At 42.7% G+C, this 27,437-nt stretch overlaps 1 protein-coding gene across 6 annotated transcripts; it reads right to left on the bottom strand.

The window, feature by feature from the left end:
* Positions 1-6,670: 6,670 nt before the first annotated feature.
* On the bottom strand, positions 6,671-26,510 carry etv1 (ETS variant transcription factor 1). Of its 6 annotated transcripts, none has more exons than XM_070912044.1 (12): positions 26,466-26,510; positions 25,905-25,995; positions 25,532-25,579; positions 20,885-20,938; positions 15,095-15,224; positions 13,696-13,884; positions 12,375-12,622; positions 9,995-10,066; positions 9,832-9,900; positions 9,562-9,731; positions 7,881-7,982; positions 6,671-6,892 (listed from the first exon to the last, which is right to left on the bottom strand). In XM_070912044.1, the coding sequence occupies exons 1-12, from the start codon at positions 26,508-26,510 to the stop codon at positions 6,671-6,673; spliced, it is 1,440 nt and encodes a 479-aa protein (XP_070768145.1). The 6 variants fall into 6 exon arrangements, with proteins under 6 accessions (XP_070768145.1, XP_070768146.1, XP_070768147.1 ...); XM_070912045.1 differs by having other exon boundaries at positions 9,995-10,063; XM_070912046.1 differs by lacking the exon at positions 26,466-26,510 and adding an exon at positions 24,760-24,772 and having other exon boundaries at positions 25,905-25,955.
* Positions 26,511-27,437: the final 927 nt, after the last annotated feature.

The following is a 27,437-nucleotide window of genomic DNA, read 5'->3' as shown; positions in this document are numbered from 1 at the left end:
AGAGAACTCATTTGGGAATTAAGGAGGATAAGTAGCAGTCCATTTTGTGCCTGTTAGGGGCCCTCTCGGAGCTACAGTGGCTGCATTAGGGAGAGCTAATGGGCCCTGGGAGGGGGGCGAAGGTGGGGCGGAGAGGTGGAGGGGCGGGGGGGGTGGGCCCTTTGCCGCCCAAGGTCTCAGGGCCCCGGTGACAGATGGTTGGCCACCTCACTGGGAGGCTGTGGCTACAAGGTCTGTCGTGAGGCTGATCCGCGGCGTTGACAGCGTCGCAAAGATCAAACGACATTGTGGAAGGTGAAGAGACGGGTGGCGTGCCAGGCCGGAGCAGGAGACACGGGGGTTAGGGCTCCACCGGTTTGGGAGTTTTGGTGGAAGTTGCCAATTCTGATATTTTTAGACCAAACTCACTGATATTTTGTGCTATTTGTTCAGTAGCTGGAAAGTCTTCTGACAAGTACCGGTTTGTTTCTGAGCAAATGTTCCTCTGAAACAGAATACAGAGCAGCACAGGACACTAAACGTCTCCACTAACAGCCAGAATATAGTTAAATGAATAAATAGGCTTTTATGAAATACCTGATCCTCAATCAGTCCCTGTAATCCAGCGTTAATCTGATGCAGCTTCCTCCATGACCACAGTCCATAAAAACTGTTTGTTGAACCTCCCCTACGACTTCATTTCCTTTGTAACCTTTTATTTATTCATCAATAATGTTTCTTGGTAATTAACTCCTGATTTAATGGCAGATCCTCCTCCACTGAATAAACGCTGTGGGTCAACCTGCTAACTGGACCAGACTTCATGCCTTTATTTAAGCGTTCCACGATGTAAATACAGTTTCCGATGACTGTTCGCACCTTGACAAGAATACGTCTGAGATTAAATAATTATATTCAAAATGTTGCCTCGTGGCAGCTGTCTGGGTTTTATGAGGAGTCGTGGAACATGTTCGTAAATGTTTAAAACTGTGAAATGCTGTGTTTGATCCAACAATAACCTCCTTATTAAAACTTGTGTTTTTCTCTGTTACAGTGCATTGGACAAAAAAGACGCGCTGCGTTCATCCCAAAAACATAATTTCACATCACATCTTGAAAACACATAAAAGTAAGAAAGATATATCCAAGGAATATTGGTATTGTTGTGAGTAAAATGCTCGAATGCTGATAAAGTTTTATCAGGAAACATGGAACAAATTACTGCCTATAAATGTGAAATGAATTCAAAGAATGGACAATAAAACCACAAACATCCACGTCACTGCAGATGTTACAGGCTGTTCTTATGTAACTGTCAGAAACAAAGAATCACATCAGCAGTGAACGAACATGAGTGGCCAATATCATCACAGTGAAGTAGCCGCACGCTGTGTTCCCATTTTGTTTGGCGACTGTTTATTAAGACAGCAACATTACAGCAAACAGCTTTCATCAGGTTTCATCACACTCCGATGAAAGTTTAATAAAAGTGTGTAAATGTCCCAAACAGGCGCGATTTGAAGAACAAAACAGCTTCTTAAAACTGTCTTTGCTGAAGTGTTTTCTCCTCATGCGCTGGACGTCCTGCGCTCTACGCAATAACATTTCATCGCTCATCTAATGTACCAACATTTTGACAAACGAAAGACATAAAAGTGTTTTTACGAGTGTCTGTGAAACTAAAGACTTGATAAATCCCCATTCAAAACGAGCTCGGCATCAATTCCCCACCACCAATGCCCCGTGGGCACGAGAGACCCGGGCCCGTCAGGCGATTAGCCCGTCTTACATTCCCGGTGATCGGATTAGACGATTCCCACAGTCTAGTCTGAAGCTACTCCCAACCCGCAGCTCCGGAGAGCATCTCAATATCCAATTTCACAGCTTTCTAAACCTGGATCACGGAGGCTATTTATTACTGTCACAGGCTTTTGTGTGGCGGGGGGCGGGGGGCGGGGGGCTTTTGTGTTTCATCTGCTCCGGAGCAGGAAGATGATCAACAAGAGAGCAAGAAGTGTAATGAGTGAGGAACCAGTGGCGTTGCCTGGAACCGCCTGCAAAACACAGCAGCCCTGTTAAATTAGACCACGACGACGTTTGTTTCAGCAGTCAGCAGCTTCTCCGGACCTTTGATCCACACTGCTGCTGGAAAGTGTGTATCCTGCAGCACATCGTAGAGTGTGTGTGTGTGTGTGTGTGTGTATGTGTGTGTGTTCTGTAATTGACAAAAAAAATGAAAGAAATGAAAAACAAGAAGAAAAACATTGACTTGAGTCTGGATTTTGGGAATCGGAACTTCTGAAGAAAATGGGGAAGTTTTCGATTACAAGTCAGAATTGTGTTGAGGAGTACAGTAAAATGGAGTTCGCTAAGTGATTTTGGACAGATGCAGCCTTAGTGCTGGTTGGCTGGCCAAAGTAGTGCCTCCTGGATAATAAAACCATTTATAAGGCCGTCTTAAACTGGACCAGCCGCTGTAATAGGGGCCTCCATTATAGAGGCTTTATAATTTCCCTGCTTTTTCCTTTTAGAGCCTCTGTTGTTCCTCTGAATTACCCCTGAATGATTTATGCTCACTGGGCTGGCTACTGATAGACCCTGGCAACACAGATAGAAACACACTTAGGGCTTTTTGGTGTGTAAACACACTGTATTAAAAGCCAACTTGTTTCAAACAGCCAAACACATTTGCTGCGGCGGGGGCCGCTCGGTGTCATTTCTCTCGTCAAACACCGTAGTGTCAACCAATCAGGGGACTCCACGGGCAACACAAGCCATTTAACCTGAGCAAACACAGTGTGTCACGAAGCCCGAGGATGACTTAAGAGCCTGAGCAAACACTGGCGAGAGCCATCGGGCACGAATCAAGGCGGCCCGGCCGAGGACAAGTCACTCTCGTAATGGGTTTGTGATGACTCAAGATCGAGCGGCCATCTGTTTGTTACAGTGGGGGAGGACCACAATTCACAGTTCAGATACACAGAATATTAGCCGGTAGTGCAGCAGAGGAGGGGAGGATTTGGCTGGTGGCACAGGATGTGGAGCATATGTCCATAAATGGTGAATATGTTGATAGCTGCGGCCCTGATCCCCTGAACTGGGGCCAGATAACAGGATTTGCATGGTGATTTTCAGCCTCAGTGGCACAACATCTTCAGAAGGTGTAAGACAAGCAAGTGTCCTGAAGACTCTTCCCTGCAAACAGGTGTAAAGTGTCTGCAGTGTCCCTTCAGCAACTCTCGCTGGCATGAAACGCTCACCACGTATTTAAAGCGCCGAGACGTTTGCATGAGATTTCAATGATGCGAGTTTGAATAAACCGCAGTCATTTGTGTCCGGTCTGTAACCGTGAAGTTCATTTGAACAGCGAAAGTCAAACCACACGCAGCCGCCGAGACCTGGTTTGTCTCACACACGGCCGTGACCTGTCCCCCCCAGCGTAGCCCTACCCCCCTTGTAATCCCTGACCAGATAACTAGAAGGCAGGGGTGGAATAAATATTCAGATGCTTCAATAAAAGTAAAAATACTGCATTCAAAATGTTACTTAAGTACAGTATGTAAGTACTATCAGCAAAATGTTCTTCCAAGTACAAAAGTAAAATGGCCTCTGTGTTACGTTATCATATTGTTGCATTATTATTATAACAAAGCATTGTATTTTATATGCTCGTTAAAAGGTTTTTAAATTCTTAATCTGCAAAGTAATTACTAACTACAGCCTTTAAATGAATGTAGCGGAGTAAAAAGTACAATATTTTCCACCGAAGTGTTGTGAACTAGAAGCAAAAAATTAAAATACTTAAGTAAAGTACCTCAGAATTGTACTTAAGTACAGTACTTGTGCAGAAAGTCTGGATTTTTCACGTTATTCAGTGTTAAATTATATTTTCTTTAACTTCATGAAGCCTTCTTCACACTGCCTGGAATATAATTCTGGTTGAGAAACACAAACTATTTTATTACCCTAAATGGACTAAAATTGAAATGTAACATACTGTAAGCAGCCTGTAAAATATCCACCATATTGAAGTTTCAGTTGTGGAACGTAAACCCCCCCTTCAGATGTCTTAAATCACCCGAAATGACCCCTCAAAAACACAGAGGACATGAACAGTTTCCTCGGAAAGAAGCTCCATTCTTGCCCTCGCAACACAGTGTGTTTCTGAATGAGGGTTCAGGACGTGAGGAAAAACCAGAATTACACTCAGATTGTGTTGTACGCGCGAGGCAGCTTTTCATAATGCACTTGGAGTAATGTTAAGCGTGTGCAGTCAGTCACTGGTGAACAGGCAGGTTATTACTACAGATTATTGCCTTTTTAGAGGGAAAACCCAAATGAGAAGCGTCATTCATCATATTAAAAGCTTTACTGCTGTTTTCCCGTGTTTGTATATGTCGGATTAGATGTTGTTAAATATCCTCAGGGAAGCAATCAGGTGTTTAAAGTTAAGGGCAATTCCCGGCACTACAGACAATCAATAAAAAAATCTGAGAGTGGGGACTGTAATAGGGTTGGCTTGTAACCTGCTCTGACAAATTAAGGCAAGTAGTGTTTTTTCATTACGTACACATCCGTTTTCATTTTTCCCATCAGTGGAACCAATTAAACAATGCTTCCTTAAATTAGTCATTGATTTTTAGCAGCAGTGACACTCCGCTGAAGGAAATAATAACTTTAAGGGAGGTTTTTTTTTTTCATTACTGCCAGAAACAAAAGGACAGAAACAATTCACCTACATGAAAAAGTGGGGTCTTAAATTAGCCATTGATTTTTCCTCAGGTGTCACTTTGGTTAAATGCTTTGTGGTTGGGAGTTTTCTCTCCAACCTGGAAATTGACAAGAGTCCATAATCTATTAGTCTTCACACACACACACACACACACACACACACACACACACACACACACACACACACACACGTTTGCCTGTTTTTTCACTTCCAGTATGTTAATTTATGACCTAAAAAAATATTTTCTGGCAAGAAAGAAGTGACGAACGTAAAAGTTTAAATTGCATTTTTCTATCACATACAAGCAACAGAAAACACTGCCAAGAGAAGAGACACTACAGCTCTGAACAACAAAACTTTTATGCAAAGATTAATTACGTAAAAGTGGCGATAACTTTGATTTTCAGAACTATTTTATTACAGAATTCTTGCCAATCCCGTCCCACACATGTGAACCTCGAGAAACAAAACTCAGACTGACCAGATTCTTTTTTTAATGCTCAAATTGAACAAAAACAAATGAAAAAAAAACCCAAAATGAAAATAAAGATAAATCCAGAACAGCAGGCCATAACTGCTGCACCTCTTTTCTTTTTTTTTTCTTCTTCTTCTTGAGACTAAAAAATACACTTACAATTTGAAGCAGCAACAAAATGTGCGTTTACCTGATTATACAATGGAACAACATTTTTGTTATAACATGAATTTTTTTCATCACATTATAAAACTCTAAATATTTCTTATACCTTTTTTTTTTTAAACTAAAAAAAAAACAAAACAACCCTATTAATGGCAAAGCAACGGGTTTTAAGCAAAATATACACCTCATGTTCACCTGGAACTAAACAGGAAAAAAAAAAACTAAAATCAGGGAAATATTTGACTTTGCTTCTTTTTTTTTCTTTTTTTTTTTAGCTTTTTATTGTTTAAGCCAATAAAATCACTTCTGTCTTTTTTATTTGGGGATGCAAATAATATCCTGAATGTGTTTATTGATTGACTGCTGTGTCCACTTGAACTGTACATACACTTTCACCTGTTATTCTTTGAAAAACTGAACACCTGAATGACAAATGAATGACTGCTGCCTTCATGTATTTCAGAATACAAAGAAGAGCTGCTGTTTCCAGTGAACGAGTTATTTTACAGCGGCCTGAGGCTTTATTGATCATCCTAAACACAGGCCGTTCACATGTGATGCGGAGAAGGTATCTTCATCAGTCTGAGCTCAGCCGTCGAGAGAAGGATCCGGTGGAGTTTATGTCGTTACAGCAAAAACACCTACATGACGAGATCTACAGTTTGATTGGACGAGGGGCAGAGATCTCTTTTATTATCACATTACTTCCTTTTCAAGTCTATAATCACTTCACCATAAAAGTATCGTTACATTATGTTGCCAGTATGCACTGAAATGAGCATGAAAGTACAGGACGGCTGTTTGAGGACAAACTGAAGGGCAGTTGGGCAAAAGTGATCGTCCTCCCGTTGGCTGCGCGTGTGCAGACGAGTTTCTTTTGCAGGAAATCTAAGATTCAGTCCATGAATTAGCCGCTGAGTCCTGTCTCACCAGGGCGCCCACATGCTCCAAATCATAAAAATAAAAAACAAACAAACAGAAGGATTCCCACATTAATGTACAGACATAAACAGCGGTAAAAAGCTAACCACATAGCTAGCCCCTGGCAGGTTAACACCGCGCCGTCCCTGTCCATAAAGTGCACTCTCCGTCCCGCTGTGCGGCCTGGACGTCAGAGAGACAAGAGCGAAACAAAAAGAGGATGTGTTCATGTGAGAGAGACGGAGAGAGGAGGGAAGCTCCGCTGCAGGTGTGTGTTCAGTCTTATTCCCGGAGCGACGGTGAATCAGAGGACACGACGGCCTCAGGTGTATGGATGGAGGAGGCGGGGGAGGGGAGAGCGGAGGTGTGTGTGTGTGTTGGAGTGTGTGGGGCTGACGTTAATAAACATAGCCCTCGCTGTAGGGGTGCGGCTGGCAGTAGGGCCCCTCCTGTACGTAGGCCATGTTTTCGTCAAAGTGCGACAGCGGCACCGTGTCCTCCTCGTTGATCTGCCGCTCCATGTCCGTCTTCAGCACCGGCCGCTGATTGTCGGGAAACGCCATGGAGAACAAGGCCTCGGGGTCGCACACAAACTTGTAGACGTATCTCTCGCCGGCCACCTGGACGGAGACGGACGGGACGAGGTGGGAAAATAAATGAGTTGGGACATTTTGGTTTGGTGGCAACAATTTGTAACTTTGAGAACGCACAGCAAAGCCTGTCGAACTTCAAACACGACTGATAAATCACCATATATACAAAACATCATCATCATCCTTTTCTTAGAAAAATTTATTCACAAAATACTCTCAGCTGATTGGAAAATGTACAAGAAAAATAAACAAATTATCTCTTAATACGTATGGATAACCCCGACAAGTCACCACCCTGATGGAGGTAAGATGGTATAAAATGGTGAATAAAGCATATAAGAGCTGCGCGAGGTGTGTGTGTGTTTAGTGTGTTGAACAGGCAGATGTAATCACAGTGGGCAACGTTTTTCTTTCAAGAACTTTAATTTAAGTTCGCTAACTTGCCTAAATGCTGTAATTCCTCAGCTCCACACACTGAGGTTTAAACATGCTCACCCACAATGCATTGCACAAAGGAAGTGCAGGAGCAACATTTTAGGTTGTTTGTTTTGTTGTTGTTTCTTTGTTAAGTTTCACTGGCAGCGACATTTTAAAGTTACAGTTTGATTGAAGTATTATATCGTGTCCTGTTGGTATAAAACTGTTGATTTTTTGAATACTAACTGCAGAAACTTCCATCATGAACCAAGAAATCTCTCCAATCTTCCAATAATGTCCATAACGCAGGAGGACTCTGGATAAGACAGGTTCAAACATGGTGTTTGAGAAGCTCCACCTCCTTATGTGAGCTATCTTGGGGCGGGGAGTAACACATGCATCAATCAGGCTATTATTGTGTGTATGAGCTCCAAATATTTCATCTTAAAATGTTGACTTGTTGTTCATAATAATATGTATTTATTAGCAGAGATCCACGTGAGTAAACCTGAACAGAGATTTGGATCTTCTTAAATGTTGTAGACGTTCTTTACTTTTTACTTCTGGTATATAATCTCTGTCTTCTTATTTCTTTTACCTTTTGCATGATTCCCTTCTCGTAGTAGTAGCGCAGCGATCGGCTGAGCTTGTCGTAATTCATCGCCGGCCGATTCTTCTGTATCCCCCACCGACGCGCCACCTTCGTGCCACGCAGATGAACAACACAGAGTCAGTAAACAGAAACAGAGACGCTTCGAACACAAACACGCACGGTCGACCTGATTTCCTGACGCGACCGTTGCGGCAGCTGAAATGTTAAACAAACATATTAAACCATATTTTCCTAATAACAGTAATTAGAGTGCGTCCAGCCTGTTCAGACCTGACCAGGGATGTGTTCATTAGGAGCTTGTCACACACCCAGCGGAGGAGGCAGCAGATGTTACAGCACCTGTCTACCAGACCACCCACCACCCGGCCTCGCAGCCCAAACCCACAGCCCCACAGTGCTCTCGTCAGCTCTCTCCCCTTTTGTTCATCCATTTCTGTTTTTCACCGCAAGAAAACCCCCAAAAAAACCTCAGTGCGACGTTCTGCTGTCTTTTCTCGCGACATGCTTCACCTGCCCGGTGAAATGGCAGAAACCGCCTAGCTCACGTTTGTCTGCGGCGTCCCAAAGCGAGTGCGTTTGGTCACCTGATGGCATGAATGGGCCCCCCTGTTAGCTGCAGCTGGCCCGTGCCTCTAGACACCGTCGGGGCTGCGTGGACCGCTGCCAGCTACCCCTCTATCTCCTCCAGCCTACACCCCCACCCCCCGCCTGCCACCCTGCATCCTCCATCCCCCAACAGTGAGCAACAGTGACTGAGCCCCACTGTGTGTGATGTGGGCGCACACAGACCCGGCCTCTGTTTCCATTTCAAACGGCCCAACCGTCAACATGGGTTATATTTTTAGGAACGTGTCCCGTGAAATATTTAGCAGAGGCTGGCCTGAACACTGTCAGCTGGAGGGATGTGGCTCACTTCAGGATAAATAAAATACAACTATTATGGCCTGACTTTACCACTGTCAGAGCAGGGAAACGATTTCACCACTTCAAATGTTGACCTTTGACATGTCTAATTCAGCCTGGATGTATCTCTCACTGGCAAATTTAGCTGAGACATACTGAAACACACTGAACTAGAGCTGCAACTAACGATTGTTTTCACGATCAATTATAATCTGTTGGTTATTTTGCATTAAACCGTAAAATTAAATAGCCATCATGATTTCCCAGAGCCCAAGTTGACGTCCATCAGCTCAAAACCAGAAAACATTCGCTTTACAAAGATATAAAACTGAGAAAAGCAGCAAATCCTCACAATCGAGAAGCTGAAACCAGCACGAGTTTGGCATTTTTCTTCCATTATCAAAGTTGTTAACGATTTTCTGTCGATTTACTTTAATCAATTGGTTAATTGGTTAATCCACGACTGGTTTAGGCAAAACACTGAAGGAATCAAACATTTGTTTGTCACATACACAAGGAATATGTGTTGTGAAATGCAATGTGGCGTGCAGTAAAAGAGTAGTGTGAAAAATAAGAATTATAAAAGAGAAATATAAAGGATAAGCTTTTTATTAATGTCGTTTTTTGGCTTGTTTTCTGCATGTAAAGTGTCCTTAGGTTACGTATTTCTATCAAAATGAAATGAAAGATCTACAAAAATAAAGCTGAATACACGTGTAAATATGAGTAAATATATGTAGTAATGTTTCTCTGAGCCTCTCACCTCCTCTGGCTCGATGAGTTTGAACTCCATGCCGCGGCCGGTCCAGGCGATGAAGTGGGAGTTGGCCGGGTCGTCCAGCAGAGCCACCAGGAACTGCCACAGCTGCAGCGAGCCTCTGCGCTGGTACGACGGGCCCTCGCGGTACAGGCCTGACTCCTGCTTGATGTCGCCTTCAGGACACATGACGCACCATTACCGTTTCGACACAACTGCACGTGGAGCAGTTTTCAGTGTAGTATTTAAAATGTATTCGGCGTATTCAGGACTCACCTTCAACCTTCTCAGGCACCACGCAGGTGTCATCGTAGAAATGCCTCACCACTTTGTCAAACATACAACCTGGAAAACAAGATAAAAGAGGAGCGTTTGATATGATCTCCAGTAGAAATCCAAAGTGCACCGTCACGGCATTCACTCGTATCATTGTTTGTACCTTCAGTCCTGTTAGCGTGAGCCAGATAGCCGTCTTGCCGTAAGTAGACAGAATGGCAGCTAGGCACTTCTGCTGTAAGCCAGGCAAGAATGGGAGAATGAGTGTTAAAGGGCCCGAAGGCAGCATTAAGAACACTATCTCAGTTATCTGAGAGCAGTCAAAGCCTGTTCACTCAATGCACCACTGGCTCTGATTAAAGAATATGCCCTCCAGCCGCCGGCATCGCGATGGCTCCCAGCCACAGGCGAACTCACTATATCACGCCGCTAATACACGCTCAGAGCGTCTCCACTCAGAGGAAGAGTTACTACCGAATAAAACATGGCGCTCGTGTGAAAACACAAGCTGACATGATGTTAGTTTCGTCATCATGCACACTTTCACACACTTTTACAGATCAGACCTGAAGGTGTTAGTGTCTTTGTTATATTGTGTAACTGCAGCTGGTTTGGTTGTGGGGTTTTTCGGTTTATGTTGCCGAGCTGCTGCCAATAAAACCTGATCAAAACACACCAACACGGTGTTTAAAACCTGTTGCTTATTCAGTCATAATTATTTTATTATTTATTATTTACATTATTGTGCCAAAACGTTTTCAGGGGCTTTAAAATAAAATGTGCCTTTCTAATATCGGTGAGGATTCACTTTGTCTCGTCTTACCTACTTTAACACGTCTGTTTATTATTTATTCCCTGCATCAACATCATGGATGTGACAAGAGGTCAAACTTTCACCTGGTTTTATTGATCTTTTGCAGAATTAGTCACACATCTGCATCATTTCTGAACCAAAAATATCATTTGAAAGATGTTGTACAGATTGAAATTGTTTAACGACACACGTCTAATCATATAATTAAAAATATACACAGAAGCCTGTATTCACCAGTTTGCTTTACAACACCTCCATTTACTGTAAATGTCCCTCAACACAGACCTCACGGTCGTGTCAAAGAAAACGGCAGAACAGGTTACAAAGTGAATGTTCAATAAACAGACTGAGGCCCTTCATTTAGGCCCATAAACATTTCTCTGAACTTCATCAAAGTAATGGGCTTGTAGAGGAAATTGCTGCTAATGAAATTACCAGCTCCCCTCCCATCCTTTCCAACAGGCCTGCTCCAGTCAACATGCTCCACTGTGACTGCTAATAAATTCACTCTGATGCTCCATCTTATACAGTAAGGAGTGGACACAACACTGGCAAGACTACAAAGACTGTGAGGCAAAACATACCTTCTCTCTCTCTTTATTCATAAACTTTACAGCCGAGTCCGACTTCGGCTGCTTGTAATGACAATAAGCTGAGACTTGAACTTACTGCTGCACTCAAGTCAGTGAAATACTCCTCTAACGTCCTGACTTGTGTTGACACAAATAACTAATAGCTCAGCCTAGAGTCCGAAAATTCATCTAACAATTTTGATGAAACTGATTTTAATTGTTTAAGCCAATTCATCAAGCTTCTTAAAAGTGAGAATTTGCTGATTTTCTTAGTTTAATATCATGACAAAGTAAATATCTTCTGGTGTTAGACTTTTGGACGGATATAAACAAACAAATTGAAGACGTCACTTTGGCCTACGGGAACTTGCGGTGCGATTTTCAGATTTGTTTTTGCCCTTTTACGGACAAAATAATTAATTAATTGGCCGCATCCTAGTCGATAAAGAGAGTGAGTTTGTTTCTTTCTTTCTGTAATTATCCAGTGTTGTTAAATAGTATTTAGAAGCCACAACTCATTAAACACATCTATGGCAAAGTGAACTTGGAAAGTGACGAAAAACCCACAAAAATCACGGTTTCTTGGCTGCAGAGCTGCTGTCAGGAAAACAAGTCTAACGTAAAAGAGACCTGAAAGAGGCCCACGGTGTTTTCTAGAAGTCCTCACCATGGGAAGAAGCTACTTTTCTCCCCGACTGGTCACACAGACTCTCCTCCAGCTCTGCCTCTCCTGGGTCCTCTCTGACCGCCTTGTGAATGAACCCAGCAGTCCGGCGTGTGTTCATTCATGTCCTGATGCAGCCTCAGGCTCCGCAGAGGCCGCGGGCTGATGATTAGGTCCCTTTACTCTCTAACTAAAGGGAGCGGACAAGCGTGGGAGGGCGGATTTTGGATTGTGACCAGGCATAACCCCCCCCCCCCCCCTCCTCCTTTTTCTATTAGAGCGCCACAGGAAATGGTGACCGGCGCACACACCCGGCCCAACCAGACCCCCTGCCCTAATAATGGGCAAACTCAATAAACGCCGCCCCCTCCTCGCATGTCTTCTCCCATTCCTGAAATGATAATGCTCTGGCAGCAAAGGAAAGGCTGCCATCGCTTCGTGGCTCTTTCACAACACACAACAGCACTTTTTTTTTTTTTTTTAAATCTCTCACCTGAGTCGTAGGTGAAGTCCCTCGGCTCCTGTTTGATCATCATGGTGGCGGGGTACGCGTGCGGTAGCGGCGCCCCCATCATGGCCGGGTGCTCGAACAGGGGGTCGGGATACTCCTGCTTGAAGCCTTGAGGAGGGAAGGGGATGTTGGGCTCTGACATCTGTCTGTGGTAGATGGGCCGGCCGTCCCGAGCCATCGTCGGCGGGGAGGGGAACGAGTGGCACGGCTCTGAGAGCTGACGTCGAAATCTGAGGGCGACCACAAAACCGGTGGATTAATTATCAGCTCAAAGAAACTTCATTTTGTTTACTTTTACCGTTTGGAGAAGAGTATACATATTACATGACACTATTAAAAGTTATCTGACTTAACTAAGTCATTAGAATATGTCACAAAACAATGTCAGCTAACTAGCTTTCATTAAAGAACGAATGAAGACTGTGAGAAGTGGCTGAAAGCAGGGCTGCCACAAATGTTCTTGATTTACTGGTGAATATTTTGGTCTATAAAAATATCTGAAAATTTCCTGAGATTTTCAAATTGCTTGTTATTTGTACAAAAACCCCAAATATTCAATTCAATATCACATAAGACAAACAAAAGCAGAAAATACTCACAACTGAGAAGCTGGAACTACAGAACGTTTGACATTTTTGCTTGAAAAATGACTTTAATGATTAACTGATTATATATAGATATATACATATATGTGTGTGTATATATATATATATATATATATATATACACTTCTACCGATTGGTGCTCTATTGATCTAAACATTTCACAGAGTCAAAGCAGCTGTTTTGGAGGTAGAAATGTCGGGCGTGGCAACAACAGTAGCTGTTGAACATCCTATGAACATACAGCTACCAACAGACCACGTTATTAAGCATTAAATAAACATAAATATCGACCTATTTCTTTTTACTGGATCATTTGAGCTCCTCACACTTGGTTGATCTGGTAATAACTCCTAAATACAGTAGATGGTGGGTCACATGATGGTGCTTTATTTTAAGGGGTCACAAGCCAAAAAAGCCTCTTAGATCATGAATTCTGCATAAAGTCATTCAGATATTTGTTGTTCAGTATGTCGAGTTACGTCTTTGTCATTCAGATTCAGCCGTTAGATAACATGAGCTCCCAAAAGCTGCACTTAGCTCCTCCCACTGAACATTCACTCAACCAATGAGATTCTACTGTAACTAAAACTCTGATTTACATGTGCTGCTGTGACCTTATTATATTCTGAGTACAACCGCCAGCTAAAAGCCCCAGATGCAAATGTGATGTAAATGTAAAAGGCTGCGGGCTGCAGTACCTGTGGTCCATGGAGTAGGCGTTGTCAGGGAGCGGCTGCGAGGGCGGTATGTGGGCGTAGGTCCTGTCTGGTTTGGGCGTTGGGGCCGCCGTGGGTGAGGCATGATGGAGGGGGGACACAGGGGTGCTACAGGGGGGCGTCACTGGGCTGGAGGGCTTCATTCCTGCAGGCTGCTTCTGCTCATAGGCACTGTGGCAAACAGACAAGAGTCAAATACCTCTGGAGATGTCCACACTGAATATGTAAGCTGTCATGATGATGGAGCATCTTTGAATTACAGAACTCATCACGTGCTTTGTGTTATATCTTAGTTGTGTTGGTATAATGCTTTATCTCTACACGTGTGCACCAGATTCTGTTGTTTATATTCTTTAGGTGTCTTCGTGGAGAGACACGAAGGTAAATCCAGATCATACGTTACTGAGGTGACACAGATCCTGCTTACATCTGGAAGATATTACAGATGAAAATAACAACATATTTGAAAGAAAAAATACAGGGGATTTTTAAAAAACAATATCGGCTCCTTTATTGTTATTTGTTATTGTTATTTTAAAACTAATTTTGACAAAGTTACATTTAGGTGAACGGTTGCTTTTGCACTCTTCAGATTGTTAAATGTGTATTTTTTAAATAGAGTTTGGTAAAAATGTCCTATATTCTCTGTATTAATACAGTATAAACCTCTTGTTTGCCACACATTCGTCCTTCCATAGTGTCATTTTCTAAATCAAATGTTGGCTCAGCTGCATGCTGACTTGTTTCAATGGATATATTAAGGAACGTAACACCCCCTCTTGGCACACATAGCATCCCTGCCAAATGTTTTTTTTGTCCCCTATATGCGTCTGAGCAGATGTCACCAGGTGAGCGAATGAATCACACATATGATTCACCACTTATGAAAGACAGCTTCTCTCTACGTACAATGTCATTATATGAACATGCGAGTAGAATGAATATCATGTATTACAAATCAAATCAGTTCAAGTTAATTTGAAGTAAAAAACCCCCAAAACATTCAACATGACTGTACTTGTCACAACGTGCTTTGGATTTACTTTGAAAAATAAGCGAGATGCCAGCAGTTTCTGGTTCATCTCATTTGAAATGTGTATATAAATATAATATAATGTAGAGCTGAACATTTAAAAATGAACACAAAAACTACTGAAGTTCATCATCCTCATCCATAAAATAAACTGTGTAAAATTGCTCTAATTTTCACCTTTTTTACAATGGAGCTCTGGTCTGCTGGTTGAGAGCAGAATGTGGACCCAAATAACACTGTCTGTACATACAACTTCTCTTTAATGTCGCCAATCTAAGACTGCGGAGGAGTTGTCTTTCAGAGGGACATCTCGAGTCTTTTGGAAGCATATTTTAGGTCGGTGCCCACCTGACGTTGTACGGGCACTTCTCTCCATACTGGAGTTTGAAGGACCGTTCCTGACTACAGTTGGAGCTCAGCTCTGAACACGGGCTGTGCAGCTCCCTCTTGATCTTCAGCTGCAGTCCGTGGAAAGCCACTACGCCGAGAGAGGGAGAAAAGATGGAGAACACCCGTTTAGATACTGAATGACAATGAACCACCTCCCTGTCAAATAGTAAGGTATTAAGGCATCAAATAATTGAGAGCAGGTGCTAAGAGTTTTTGCGACGAAGGTGATGATGGCTCTTTTTTTGTTAGTGCTCAGCAAGGTTCACAGCAAAATAGTATTTTTGGATAAGCCCCTGAAATAGCATTTATACTAACACTGGACTGAAAATCTCAATAAACTTCTTTTTTTTTTTTAATTAGCAGCTGTTTATGGCATGTTGAGCCACCACCTCTATCCTCAGCTACGTCATTTTGGGAATAAAATGCTGCTGGTTTAAATCATGGCCTTTATGTACCTGTAGTGTCCATTATCCAACATTTAACCACAGGACACAGCTGTCCAACCCTTCTTCTGCAGTACGGACTGCATGCAGCAGCTTTCAACAACAGCTTTGAAAAACAGCCATGTTGCAGTACAGATCCCAACATTATGTACCTGCATGAATGTGTGCCAGGCCATCACTGATTAAGAGAAGTCATGATGGATAAATTCAAGTTAAAAGACAAAGCATCCGTCCACCAACAGATTGGGCATCTCAGGCCATCACTTACACAAAACAACTCACTTCAATTCTCATTTGTTCGGCCTTTTCCTGACAGCGACTCTGTTAGTGAAATATGACAATCATAAAACTGGGTGTGCGGCGAGCTCCTATAAATGCTCTATCTGCTTTCAGCTGGCTGTCAATACGTTCCAGACGACAACAACAGGGCTCATTGATCTGAAGGGGGGGGGGCTGCGCTCTCTACCTATGGCCCCACAGTGAGCCCGGTGCATCTGAGAGGCCGTTAAGTGCCTGATCGGTCCTGATTAACATCCCATCATCTCGAGTCATGATCAACGCTAATCCAATTGGCTGCGCTTCTGACGAAAACCCAGTTAGTCAGAATGAAGTCAGGCTCGGGTTGCCTCGCCGATTGCCGTCTCACCGCGACTGCACACAAAGCAGCGGTGAGGCCGCCCCACAGCGCTCCGTCAGACGCGAGAGAGGGCCAGTCGTGGTTGAAGGGGATGATTTTCGACTGACGTTTCAGGCTGAGAGATGGCCTTTTCCTGAGTTAGAAACCAATGATGAATGGAGAGAGGAAATCCATCAACTCCTGGTGCAACTAAAGTACAAACATTTAGACATTTCATGACCCAAAAGACTCAAATTTGTGGTTTTGGGAATATTTTTCTTCTAAATACACCCGCAGTCAGGAAGGTCTCTACGGCTACAAGGAGCTGAGAGAGGAGGATGTTTTGGGGAGTTTTCTCACGGCTGACTGACAGCTGCCGTACGAGCAGGGGTCGATCTGCCAACACCCCATCTGACGCACAGTCGAGCCCCTGGGGGACGGGCCACACGGGCCCGGCATGACAAAGCTCAGGGGTTGTTCGCAGCCCTCGCTGGGGGCCTGACCTTTCCGGGTCATCGATCGGAGGTCAAACAGACACTTCCTGAGGGGAGACCTTTGACGACGCCGGCTTGGCGGAGGCTCGTTAAGGGCTAACGGAGTCAAAACAATACCTTAGTTTTGGCTTGTCGACATCACAATCACAGTCACTTTAATTAACTACTACAATAAACATACATTTCTTTCTTTCTCTGAGTTTAATACAAGAGTTAACCCCCCTGCCCTCTGGTTTGCAGCTCACGTGGCGCTAGACTACATTTCTTTTCCTCATTTAACACAGAATCAGCTTCTGGGTCATTCAGTTTACATATGAAATGTAAGAGTAATGGCTATACAAATGCTTTGTTTAACTGTAAGCGTCACATCAGCTGTTAACAATAGCTCCACGTGTGCTGCAGCACACGACCTTAAATTAGAAATGGAAATGTCACAATAGATTTCGTCAGTGGGGTGCCAAGGTACACAAATCAATAGCGAGGGCATTGCCTCTGACTAAAACAGAGACTTCCTTTTTAGTCCAGAATGTCATGCCCATCACTGCTTGATTGCTCTCATTATCTACATATTGATTAACCAAGAGTGTAGGGTGTTTAAAAGAAGAAGCAGTTAGAACAATTACTGGGTCTATTTTGAATGCAAATGTTTTTTGTTTGTTTTTTTCTGTGCGATTGACTCAAATACTCTGCAATTTTCTTTGGTATTTGCTGCACAGATTCAATAGAAATGTTTAAACGAAATAAAAAAGTCTTTGTTTGTCATACAAGTGAGGAAAGATTTAGTGTTCAGGATTCAATATTTATTTATTTTTACATTTTCCTACAAAACAAGGTTCTAATAATTTAATTTTAGCTGCCATTTTACTGCCAATCCTTACAGTGCGTTATCAAAGAACTCTTGGCCTCAAACGTTGTGTATTCTCAGGTTTGAATCGTGTGTTTTGGCAGAACCAGAGCCTACGTTTGGCAGATATTTCTCCAGTCCATTCATAAAAAAATACAGGTCTTTTGGCACCAGCGAAAAACCTTCCATTCCATTTTCACCTACTGTAGGTGCTCGCCTTTGCTGCTAAATGATGGAGGCTCAGATCTGCTGGTAACGTGTGGCCTCATTTTACACCTCCTCTACTCCTTCGTTCCCTGCTAAGTTATGCTAATGGTAAGCATCTGTGTTGGAGTTTGAGACAAAGAAAATTCTCCTTCTCCTCCTTCAGCCTGAGGACACTTTTGCTTCGAGGCCGCTCACATGCTGCTTCTGTGCTGCATGGATGGAGAGTGTGAAGTCAACATTGAGGGAAACTGTCATAGCTTCTCCAGAGGTGATAAATCTGATGCCATGGAAATATAAAAAAAAAAACACTTAGAGAAAGGAATTTCAAACCTGCCTTTCTGATACAAGCTTTGAAACTACAGCACTCCTCAACACAGATTCTTTCTTTCTCCTCCTCTTCCTTCAATTTGTTTTCTGTTTCCACAAAGTGGAGTTAGAGTACAGATAACATTTATGACTATTCTTATTTTTTCTGTATGCAGGTTTTTGTATATTTTAATGGATTCAGTCGCTACACTAGTGTTTATTCTGCTAATGCTACCAACGAGCTAGCAACAATTAGGCTAACAACACAACTGGACAAATTGGACCTTTTGGCTAATGCTAACTATGCTACTATAAAATACATTTGGTTCAAATGAAATTTGATGCTGGCTTTTATATCAAATTTGAATTAATTGTCAACAAATGCTATGAAAGGACAAAAGCTAACGATGCTTTAAACTGTGCGTCTCTCAATACACTCCGACAATACAGCCCGAAGCACACTCAATCAGTAGACCTACAGTAAATCTGGGTCACAAATATATCACAAATATATCGTTTACATTTTTTATAAGGCTACACAATTTCCTAAAAACAGCTTGGCACTGTAATTTTTAACAAACGCAACTCAAAAAGGAGTAAACGAAGCGTTTGCGGACAATGGAGCTCTGTGGCACACAGGAATCAGTTTGTGGATGCCCAGATTATACGTGTGAGTAGGATCAATTTATTGTTGGTTTTGGTCTTTTCATGGGATTTGTTGACAATAAGGAGAATATATTGCCAGTTTTATCCTTAAAGTACACAGATTTACTACTTGTAATTAGTTACTTCCACCTTTACTCGCCGCCCTTCTCTTTAGGAACAACTTCTAGCTACATCTCTTTCCATCTTCATCCCTGTCTCTCTGTCTCACCGTCCGCCCCTCCATCTCTCGGCTCGGTGAAACCCATATGGGAGAGCTGCCGGCTGGGATGCCTGCTCGAGCGCCCAACCACGGTGCCCTCACCCTCCCGCCATCTGTTAGTGCCTCTCCAGTCTGCTGCAGGTTTGCCAACAGGACAATTCAGATGGTCAGCAGTCTCCTGCCACCGTGGCCACCCACCCTGGCTACCTCTGAAGGACAACGGGACAGTCTCGGTGACCTCTGGTTCTCTACTGTACACCACACCGCTCCTCCATCTTGGATTTTAGGGTAAGCTAATTCACACCCAAGGGTGGGGTTTTTAGTTTACTGTTGTGGTATCTTCTGAACAATACAAAATCAGAGTCAGATGAATGGAAAGAATTTGAGAGGGCAAATATTTCAAGGACATAAGGGAGGATGAGGATTCATTGCTTTTACACCCTCACAACTATGGTTTACTTAATCTAAGCTTGTCTTTATTCAGTCTGTGGAGCAGGGACTGCATATATATTATGCTTATATATAATATCCAATAGCCTTAAAACAATCTACATTACATCAAGTTTGTAACAAAAGCAAGACTTGTGTTTAAAAGGATGATACTGTTCTTATCAGCCGGAGCTCCCCAGGTTTGTTGTTTCACGGTGTGGGAGAATTGATAGCAAAATTTTTTAATCTAAATAAAGTTTTTAATCTAGGCGACCGACAGGAACCGGCTCGAGGATCTCATCCTGTCATCCTGCTCACAAGGGGTTAAAAGGTCTGTGATCTAGCTTAATGCCAATACCCATTTCTGCTTAATCTTACCCAAATGTTTTCTTTGACTGCTTAAACTTACAATCTACTGTAAAAACAAAGAGCATATGCAAATATCATATGAGACCTTTTCTCTTTGTTCTAGTTAAAAATCCTCATTTCTGCATTTTGCACAAACTTTGTTTCCAGGTTAAAGGGCGTTGAGGACACAGGGAAGACTTGTTTTGTGTCTTTTCTCACAGTTTCATGGGCGTTTTGGCTCATCTGAAAGACATGTGCTCGCTCCGGGTCCCACTGAGCTCCACTCACTCCATTTCTGTCCCCACCTTGGCACAACTTCCTCCAGAAGTGGACCGTGCCAAGTCACCAGTCACCGTGTGCAACCACCGTGCACAACCAGGTGAAGTACGACTAACTACTTTATCCTCATTGCATTATGATTGCTAAAATCAGCTCAGGTCAGACAATATAAATTTATACGTATTCTTAGAAACTGAATATTATTCTCTTGCAGGAAAAAATAGAAAAATCACGTTTGCTGTCATGCTGTAAAATCCCCACTGAAGATTGGGGAGTGTACCAGAAGGCCAACATGCCTTCAACTGAAAAGGATAAATGTAGTGCTAGCTAATATTACACTGCTTGATTTAGAAAATATAACCACACTGGATGGTTTGCACAAAAAGCACTTCGCGGAGAGGTCACGTAGGGGCATTTTTTAAAGATTTTATTCCCAAAAAATTCAAAACAGCCATCAGTTGACAGCAGTTTGGCCTACGTGGAGTTAAAAATATCACTTCAACCCCCTAAAAAAATCTGCTACAATATTTTGATGTTTATGCAAATAAAACACGGTGCAATAATATCTCAGTGGTGGTGAGAGGTACATGAGCAACAGAGGGAAGGGAGAGACAGATATATAAAGAGAGAGAGAGAGAGAGAGAGAGAGATAACCCCCCACCCATGCACCTGTCTGCAGACCCGCAAGACTGCTGCAGCTCTCCAGAGAGCACTTGTGCGAGCAAAAGGTGAGGTTACTGAGAGACACGGAAAAACACACGCCGCCACATGCACTCTCCCCGAGTACAAACACACCAGTCGAGACGAGTGAAAAAAAACACAGCACAGATGTTGACACACACCCAAACACAAGCGCTAACGCATAAAGCACAAACACACAGAGACACAGAGGAAGAGAGACGTGGTGTCTTACTCACAGTTTTCGGTCTGGAAGTCTGGAACGAACTGCTCGTCATTGTCGGGAACTTGAGCTAAAGACACAAGCAGAGAAGAAGAAAGGGGATGATTGTTTCTGATGTTGATGGACAACGCAGCATTGATCACAGCTCTCTGCAGGCCAATGCCGTCCTCTGGCAAACACTCTCCTGGGATGCTAGGTTGGCCTATCCCGGCGTTGTTTGCCTCTGCTGTCGATTAAAGAACACAGCTGCAGAAAATATGTTTTACAGGAAATCAGGGCATGGAGTACTTTGTTTTTCTTTGGTGTCCGTGTTTGATTTTTAATGTGCAATAAGGTTTTATATGTTTTAACAGCCTCGGAGTCACGACCAAAAAAAATCTTCTTCTTATCAAGTCGTTTTTGTCTGTTATTAAGTCCGAGAAAAATACAATTAAGATTATTTTTCTTTTTTAAAAAAACAAATCATTTCTTTACAAAGATTTTGACAGATTTTGTGTCTCATATCAATATAGAGACACATAAAGAATCCTTAAAACAGGTTGATTTCTGTTGAAAACAAGTTGAAAAAAAACTGACCAGATTCAGATTTAATGAAATCAGACTTCTTCTTGATAATAGAAAAAAATTACTTGTGAGAAAACAGGAAATCCACCAACATTACAGATCTGACTAAATCAATGTACAAAATAACCTTGAAATGTTTTGAGCAATATGTTTTTCATGATTTCTGAAAGAAGTCGTACAATGAACCCTGTCTCCCAACAAACGCCAGCCTGTGTGGGGGATAATATTGTGCTTTAGGTGACCGTCTACTTCCTAATTCCACTTCCTGAGGTCGCCTTGTCCATTGACTGCTCTGCAGCCTCGGCTCTCACTCCTTGCCAGCAGCCAAACACCCATTGTTAACAGTATCTAATTGGCTTCTTCCCTACTGGTGAATCCACCTGTACCTACCGAGTCAGGTCTGTTCCAAACCTTCCAATGCTTCACCTGCGCCTCAAACGCCCCTGCACTCAGGCTAATGCTAAAATAATGAAGCCTGCTCCGCTCCGGCTCCAATTATACATGTACATATTTATATCACACATATTTACACTCAGTGACAGTTCTCCGTGTCCCTCAAGGTCCGACTGTCTCTGGCGAAAGGCAAAAGGAGATTTAAATGTGTCATTAGCACGTCTATTTATACACACAATGAGGTGGATCCTCATTATCACAGGATCAGGAACATGTCTCGACGTGTCTGGAGATCTTCAAAAAAAAATTACTGATTTTCCATTTTTGTCACTCTTGATACGATGAGGGCTGCTTTTTTTCATGCCAGAGGTGTGAATTGAGGACAGTAAACAATCAACGGATCAAGAGGAGAAATTGCTCCATATTTTCCAACAATGTCAAGCGGGTGAAGAGAACAGCAAACAAAGAAATGAGTTCACTCTAGATTCTGCTGTAGTTAAAGCTATCAACACTCTGTTGTGTGCAATTCTTTTAAATACAATTTGTATTTTAGTCTGGTGGAATTACAGAAAACAACTTTGCTGTATTACTCCACTTTGTTGCAAGCTTTCTTAAAGGGCCATTGCATGAAAATATATTAACATATTAACCAAAAACAGACATCCTCACATGATAAATCATACTCAAACCTTCTAAAAGCCTCAACACTTTGACTCTAATCATGTTTTCTTCCTTTTCCTTTCAGTAGTCAAAACCACTTTTCCCTAAATCTGCCAACACAACAATGAAAAATACAGAAACGAGGGTGAAACACAGAAACAACTCTCATCTCATGATTACTACACAAACAAACTTGCGGAAACTTCAGAGGACCTAACTTGGACAGAGACAAAGACAGGAGAGATGAGAAAGAAAAAACAACAACAACAAAAAACAAGAAGGCAGCAGTGTCTCTGTGTCCAAAAGGAAGTACAGGATGGATGAGTCACCGGCCTCAGTCTGTGAATGAGCCAGCTGATCCCTGCAACAAACTCCTGGGGAGAACGGCAGAGCTGGAAATCTGCCGCCATTCACAAAACAAAAAAGAAAAAAAAAAATAGGGAGAAGGACAGAAGGGAAAAAAGGAGTGAGGATGAAAAGGGAGAAGTTGAAAAGGCTGTAAACACGAGGCCTGAGCAACTGAGACCAAACCTGCGACAGCTCTGCGTGCGAGGTTGACTTTTAAACAAATTCAACGTTTTGCCTGCGCCGATTTCAAAGACAAATGACGCTGCCAGCGCCTGAATTTCACAGAGAAATCACTGCATAAACAAAGGCAAAACAAACAAAAAAAAGTATTCTTAAAGTGAGAAACCTCTAAAGAATTAGACTTTTTTTTTTCCTGGCAAGAAAGGTACTTAAATAAGTCCAAAAAAACCTGCATGGACGTGGAGGGCAGAGGTGGTTTGTGGGTGTCAAACATGCGCCTGTCAGCTGACGGACCCTCCTCAACCTCTCGCTCTTGGAAACGGAAATTCAGACCGCCTCTCATAATTCCTTCTCTTGTTCCAATTACCTGAACTAATAAATCTTAGAAATGGGGAGGTATTCCTTTTCATCTTAATGGACAGGAAGTCATTCATTAAATCTACAATCTTGAAGCGTACATCATCACATTGATCCATGACAGGCAGAACTGCAATCCTTAACAGTAATACCTCTTATCAGCCGCCGCCGTCTCTTCTCTCACTTCGGATACTGAAATATTTAAATCGTGTCTTATTCTTTTACACGCCCTGCGGTGTGCGCCGCCTCGTAATCTAACTGCTGCTCAGAGTCGGCTCAACTACTCCAATATCTGTTTCAAAGCATACTTTTCATTTTTTAAAAGCGTCTGATTGCACTGCGAGCATTTTCAAACGTGTTAAAGAATAGATGGAGCCTATAAATGATTGAGAATCTTATTCACCTGTGTGAAGGGAGTTTTCTCTGGACACTTTTCCAGGGGATGTATTACGACTCGGTCCCTATTTTAAAAAAGTATTTCAGTTGATTCAATTATACTGCGCACTTGAGAGTTCTACTTTATATCTAGAATTATGGCTTTACAACCTGAGCACTGATTTTCTTTTTTTTGGGGGGGGGGGGGGGGGGGGGGGGGCAGGTTGGCATTTTACTACTGCAATGCTGTGATACAATAATAAAGAATTTAAAAATTACAAACTCTAACTGACTCTTTTTACACAAATAAAACAGCTCATATTTATGCCTTTTTACAGCAGACATCCATCTGTTCTCAGAATTTCTAATTATCCAATTTTCAATCAAAGGACTAAAAATAACCCCAACAGTAATTTTACACATTAAAACAGATTTTTCAAAAGCATTACATCTTTCACTTGAATTTAAAAATGATTTTTTTTTCATACTGACGCAAACTTAGAATATTAAATAATCAAGTTTTTCTTTTCTTATAACACTGTATGTATACAGCAAAACAGTGGAGTAAATGGAAGATGCAAATGTTACTTTTGTTAAAAAGTGTCTCAAAAAACTTGGCTTCAGCCCATTTGCAGAGAAAATACTAGCAATTTGTTTTACTTTTCAGATTTATATACATGCAAAAACTATTTCAAATCACCCTTTCCAAGCAATTATGTGCTTTCACACAGAACAGCTTCACTCTGTCTGAATTTCTGGTTTTATACCGACAGAGCAAATCAAAAACTACTTCCAATGACTCTGAAAATTTTCTACTTTTCACTGTTAAACTCTAAAATGCCCAACTCATTCTCTACTGAGATATAAACTTTCAGATTACATGCAATATTCAAAGCAAGTTGCTTCTTAGTGAGATGCAAATACAAAAGTCAAGCAGAGAAACCAAGTGGAACATGCACATGCACATAAAAACACGGCAAAGTCAAAGAAAGATGAACAATATTCACCACTAACCAAAACTTCGGTGCTGCAGACACGGTGGAAAGAGGACACTTGCACTTAAATCCTGAAGCATCACGTCTCAGTTAGACCACAATGAGCACGTCTTGCCATTAGAGAATTAAAAAAATTATATTAAAAAGTAAAGAAATTGATAAATATAAAAAAAAAAAATCTATTGTCGTTTTGAGAGACTGACTCTGGTGTTTTAGAAGTCTGCGATTAAAAAGAAAAATTATAGATCCATTCTTTTTTTTTTTTTGTCGCCAAGAAATGAAAGTGAAGAAGACAAGGTGATGGTACAGCTGGAGAAGATGGAGAGGTGTGCTGAGAGGAAGCAAAGGGAGGGAGAGAGAGAGAGAGAGAGAGAGAGTGGGGAGAGAGAGCAGATGAGAGAGTGAGTAAGAGTGAGAGAGAGAGCTGGTAGGCTACAGCAGAGCTCTGGTGGAGGTGGAGGTGGTGGTGGTGGCGGCGGCTGGCGTGCAGCGCGTTAGCTCCTGCCAAAAGCAGAAGAGACAGTGAGCGTCGCAGAGACTTCTCCTGGTAATTTGTGATGACACTCTCTGGGTAGAGCCTCCTCGGTCTCCCTCAAGACCCCTCGCTCACAGTCTCTAATGTATGCATGACACACAAGGTGCCTCTTCCACACAGGCTTTTAATTGGACTGCGACGCTAGGCAAGTAACTCCAGGCAGCTTTTTTCCCCCCTCACAACCTATCCATTTTTACCCATCTCTCCTCCTTTTTTTTTTTCTTTTTTTGTGTTACTCGAGATTTAAAACACTCACCTTCTGCCAGCCAAGTCTCCTGCAGCTGACTGAGGTCCTGGAAGAGCTCTGGAGGGGGAACCGAAGCAGAGAACAAGGCTTGAAGGCAGTTAAAAAACAGAGTCAAAGCCCAGGAGAAGCATCAGAAACAAGTGACTTCATTACGGCGGGCTGATATGCCGTCAGAGCCGCTGGAGCTCAGTGGGCACGTGTGCAGCTAATAACAAGTCAATTTGTGTCTCTGACCACTGACAGAGGCTTGTGAGAATCATCACAGGCCGCTGTGTTGTAATTGAGATTCTGTTGTTAGCAGCGCAGGTGGCCACAAACCAATTGAATTTTGCTAAATGTTTAGGAGCCGTGAAATTAACTTCTCCCCCTGCCCTCTACCTACCTTCAGTGTCCAGAGCCAGGTCGGACTTAATGAATTTTCTCTTTCTGTCATGTGCTGGCCTCTGGCAGCTCGCTGTCTTTTCTCTCTGCTTCTGGAAAGAAAAAGAAAAAAGAGAAGAAGACACAAATCAATTTTTTTTCTTTTCCTCACTGGAGTAGTGATTCTGTTGTTGTCTGCAGCACACGTGCAACTGGAAGAGCAAAGGGAAGAGCCTCAGTGAGCCACTCATCGATGCGCCACACACTTCTGAAGCCTGAGCCATGCCTGTGCTTCACTCATCAGATGTAATTAACAAGTTGTAACATGGTGCACAACCAATAACACAGTGTATAGTAGTGAGCACCTTGTTTAGCTGTTTATCTTTGATGATTAAATGAAACTTAAATGGTCCCTGGGGGAGGAATGAGTCTTTGCAGCAGCAGCAGGGAGAAAGACAGAAGAAATCAGAGGAAACAGAAAGTGTTAGAGAGAAGAACAGGCATTTACAACAATAAAAGATATGAAAGATGATGTGAAAGATCTGCATCTGTCTTTTTTTTGGTGGGGGTCAATGACACTCACTTTGGAGTTACAGTAAGGCACTTGCTGGTCGTGAAATCCATCCATTCTGCGCCGCTGTGGCTTTAATTGAAGAGCGATCTGCAAAATCTCTGTGAGCCTCCTGTCCGGTCACCCTTCAGGAAAAAAAAGCGAGATAGAAAGAGGACCTGAGTTTCATTCATTAAGGCACAGTTCAGGAACCTCTTGCTACTGTTTTTCAGCCGAAATTACCGACAACACCTCCGGCGATGCTGTAAAGTTAAGTTGATCTGCACATTACGTGCGTAAACGAGGAGCGCGCTGAGCTGGAGGGGCGCGCCGAAATGTTTTTACACGATAGAATAAACTTATGAAGGAGCGGAAGTATTAAAAAAACATGCAGTTACCTTAGCGACCTCGCTTTCATCCGGGTGCAGAGTGCCACGGAGCGGCTGCAGGATCTCCACGGTCCCGGCTGCTGCCTGCGCTTCTCCCCGCTCGCTGTGTTGCTTTCTAGCGGCTTGGCATCGCCTCTCGGGGCCTCCCATGGAAACAAGCCGCACTCCGCTTCCTATTGGTTGTCAATGTCTTTCACTGGATCAGATTGCTGGCAGTCAATCACGCACGGCTGCGGGCGGTGAGCACGAGAGAAGTCAGCGGTAACACTGGAGTGTCACGCGGCTTTTCTTTCCTTTTTCTTTTTTGTTAAGTTTGGAGTTATTTTATAAGTTGTTTTTCGGGCTTTTAAAGTTACACACATGCAAACTGCACCTGCACACACACCCTCCCCTCACACACACACACACACAAACACACTCCTCGCTCCTCTCCCGGTCAAGTTTGTGTCCATGGTAACTGTGTTTTGAAGAGCCTCCAGAGGGACTTGCCGAAGCGCCAGCTCTCTTCCCTCCGCTGTAAGGGATACATTGTTGGGACTGCCGAAGACCCGCAGAAGGCACTGACCTGGAAGTAAAGCACAGGTCACCGGGCAAAAAAAAAAGGAGGACAGCTTCC

This window comes from Enoplosus armatus, chromosome 9 (genome assembly GCF_043641665.1).
Source record: "Enoplosus armatus isolate fEnoArm2 chromosome 9, fEnoArm2.hap1, whole genome shotgun sequence".
In the NCBI taxonomy this organism is placed as follows: domain Eukaryota; kingdom Metazoa; phylum Chordata; class Actinopteri; order Centrarchiformes; family Enoplosidae; genus Enoplosus; species Enoplosus armatus.
This window is presented reverse-complemented; position numbering and strand designations above follow the sequence as displayed.

Coding starts and splice junctions, on each gene's coding strand:
- etv1 (XM_070912044.1), bottom strand. CDS start 26,510: ATGGATGGATTTCACGACCAGCAAGTGCCTTACTGTAACTCCAAA. Junction 20,939..25,531: donor GGAGACTTGGCTGGCAGAAG/GTGAGTGTTTTA, acceptor TTGTGTCTTTAG/CTCAAGTTCCCGACAATGAC. Junction 6,893..7,880: donor AGAAGGGAATCATGCAAAAG/GTAAAAGAAATA, acceptor GTCTCCGTCCAG/GTGGCCGGCGAGAGATACGT.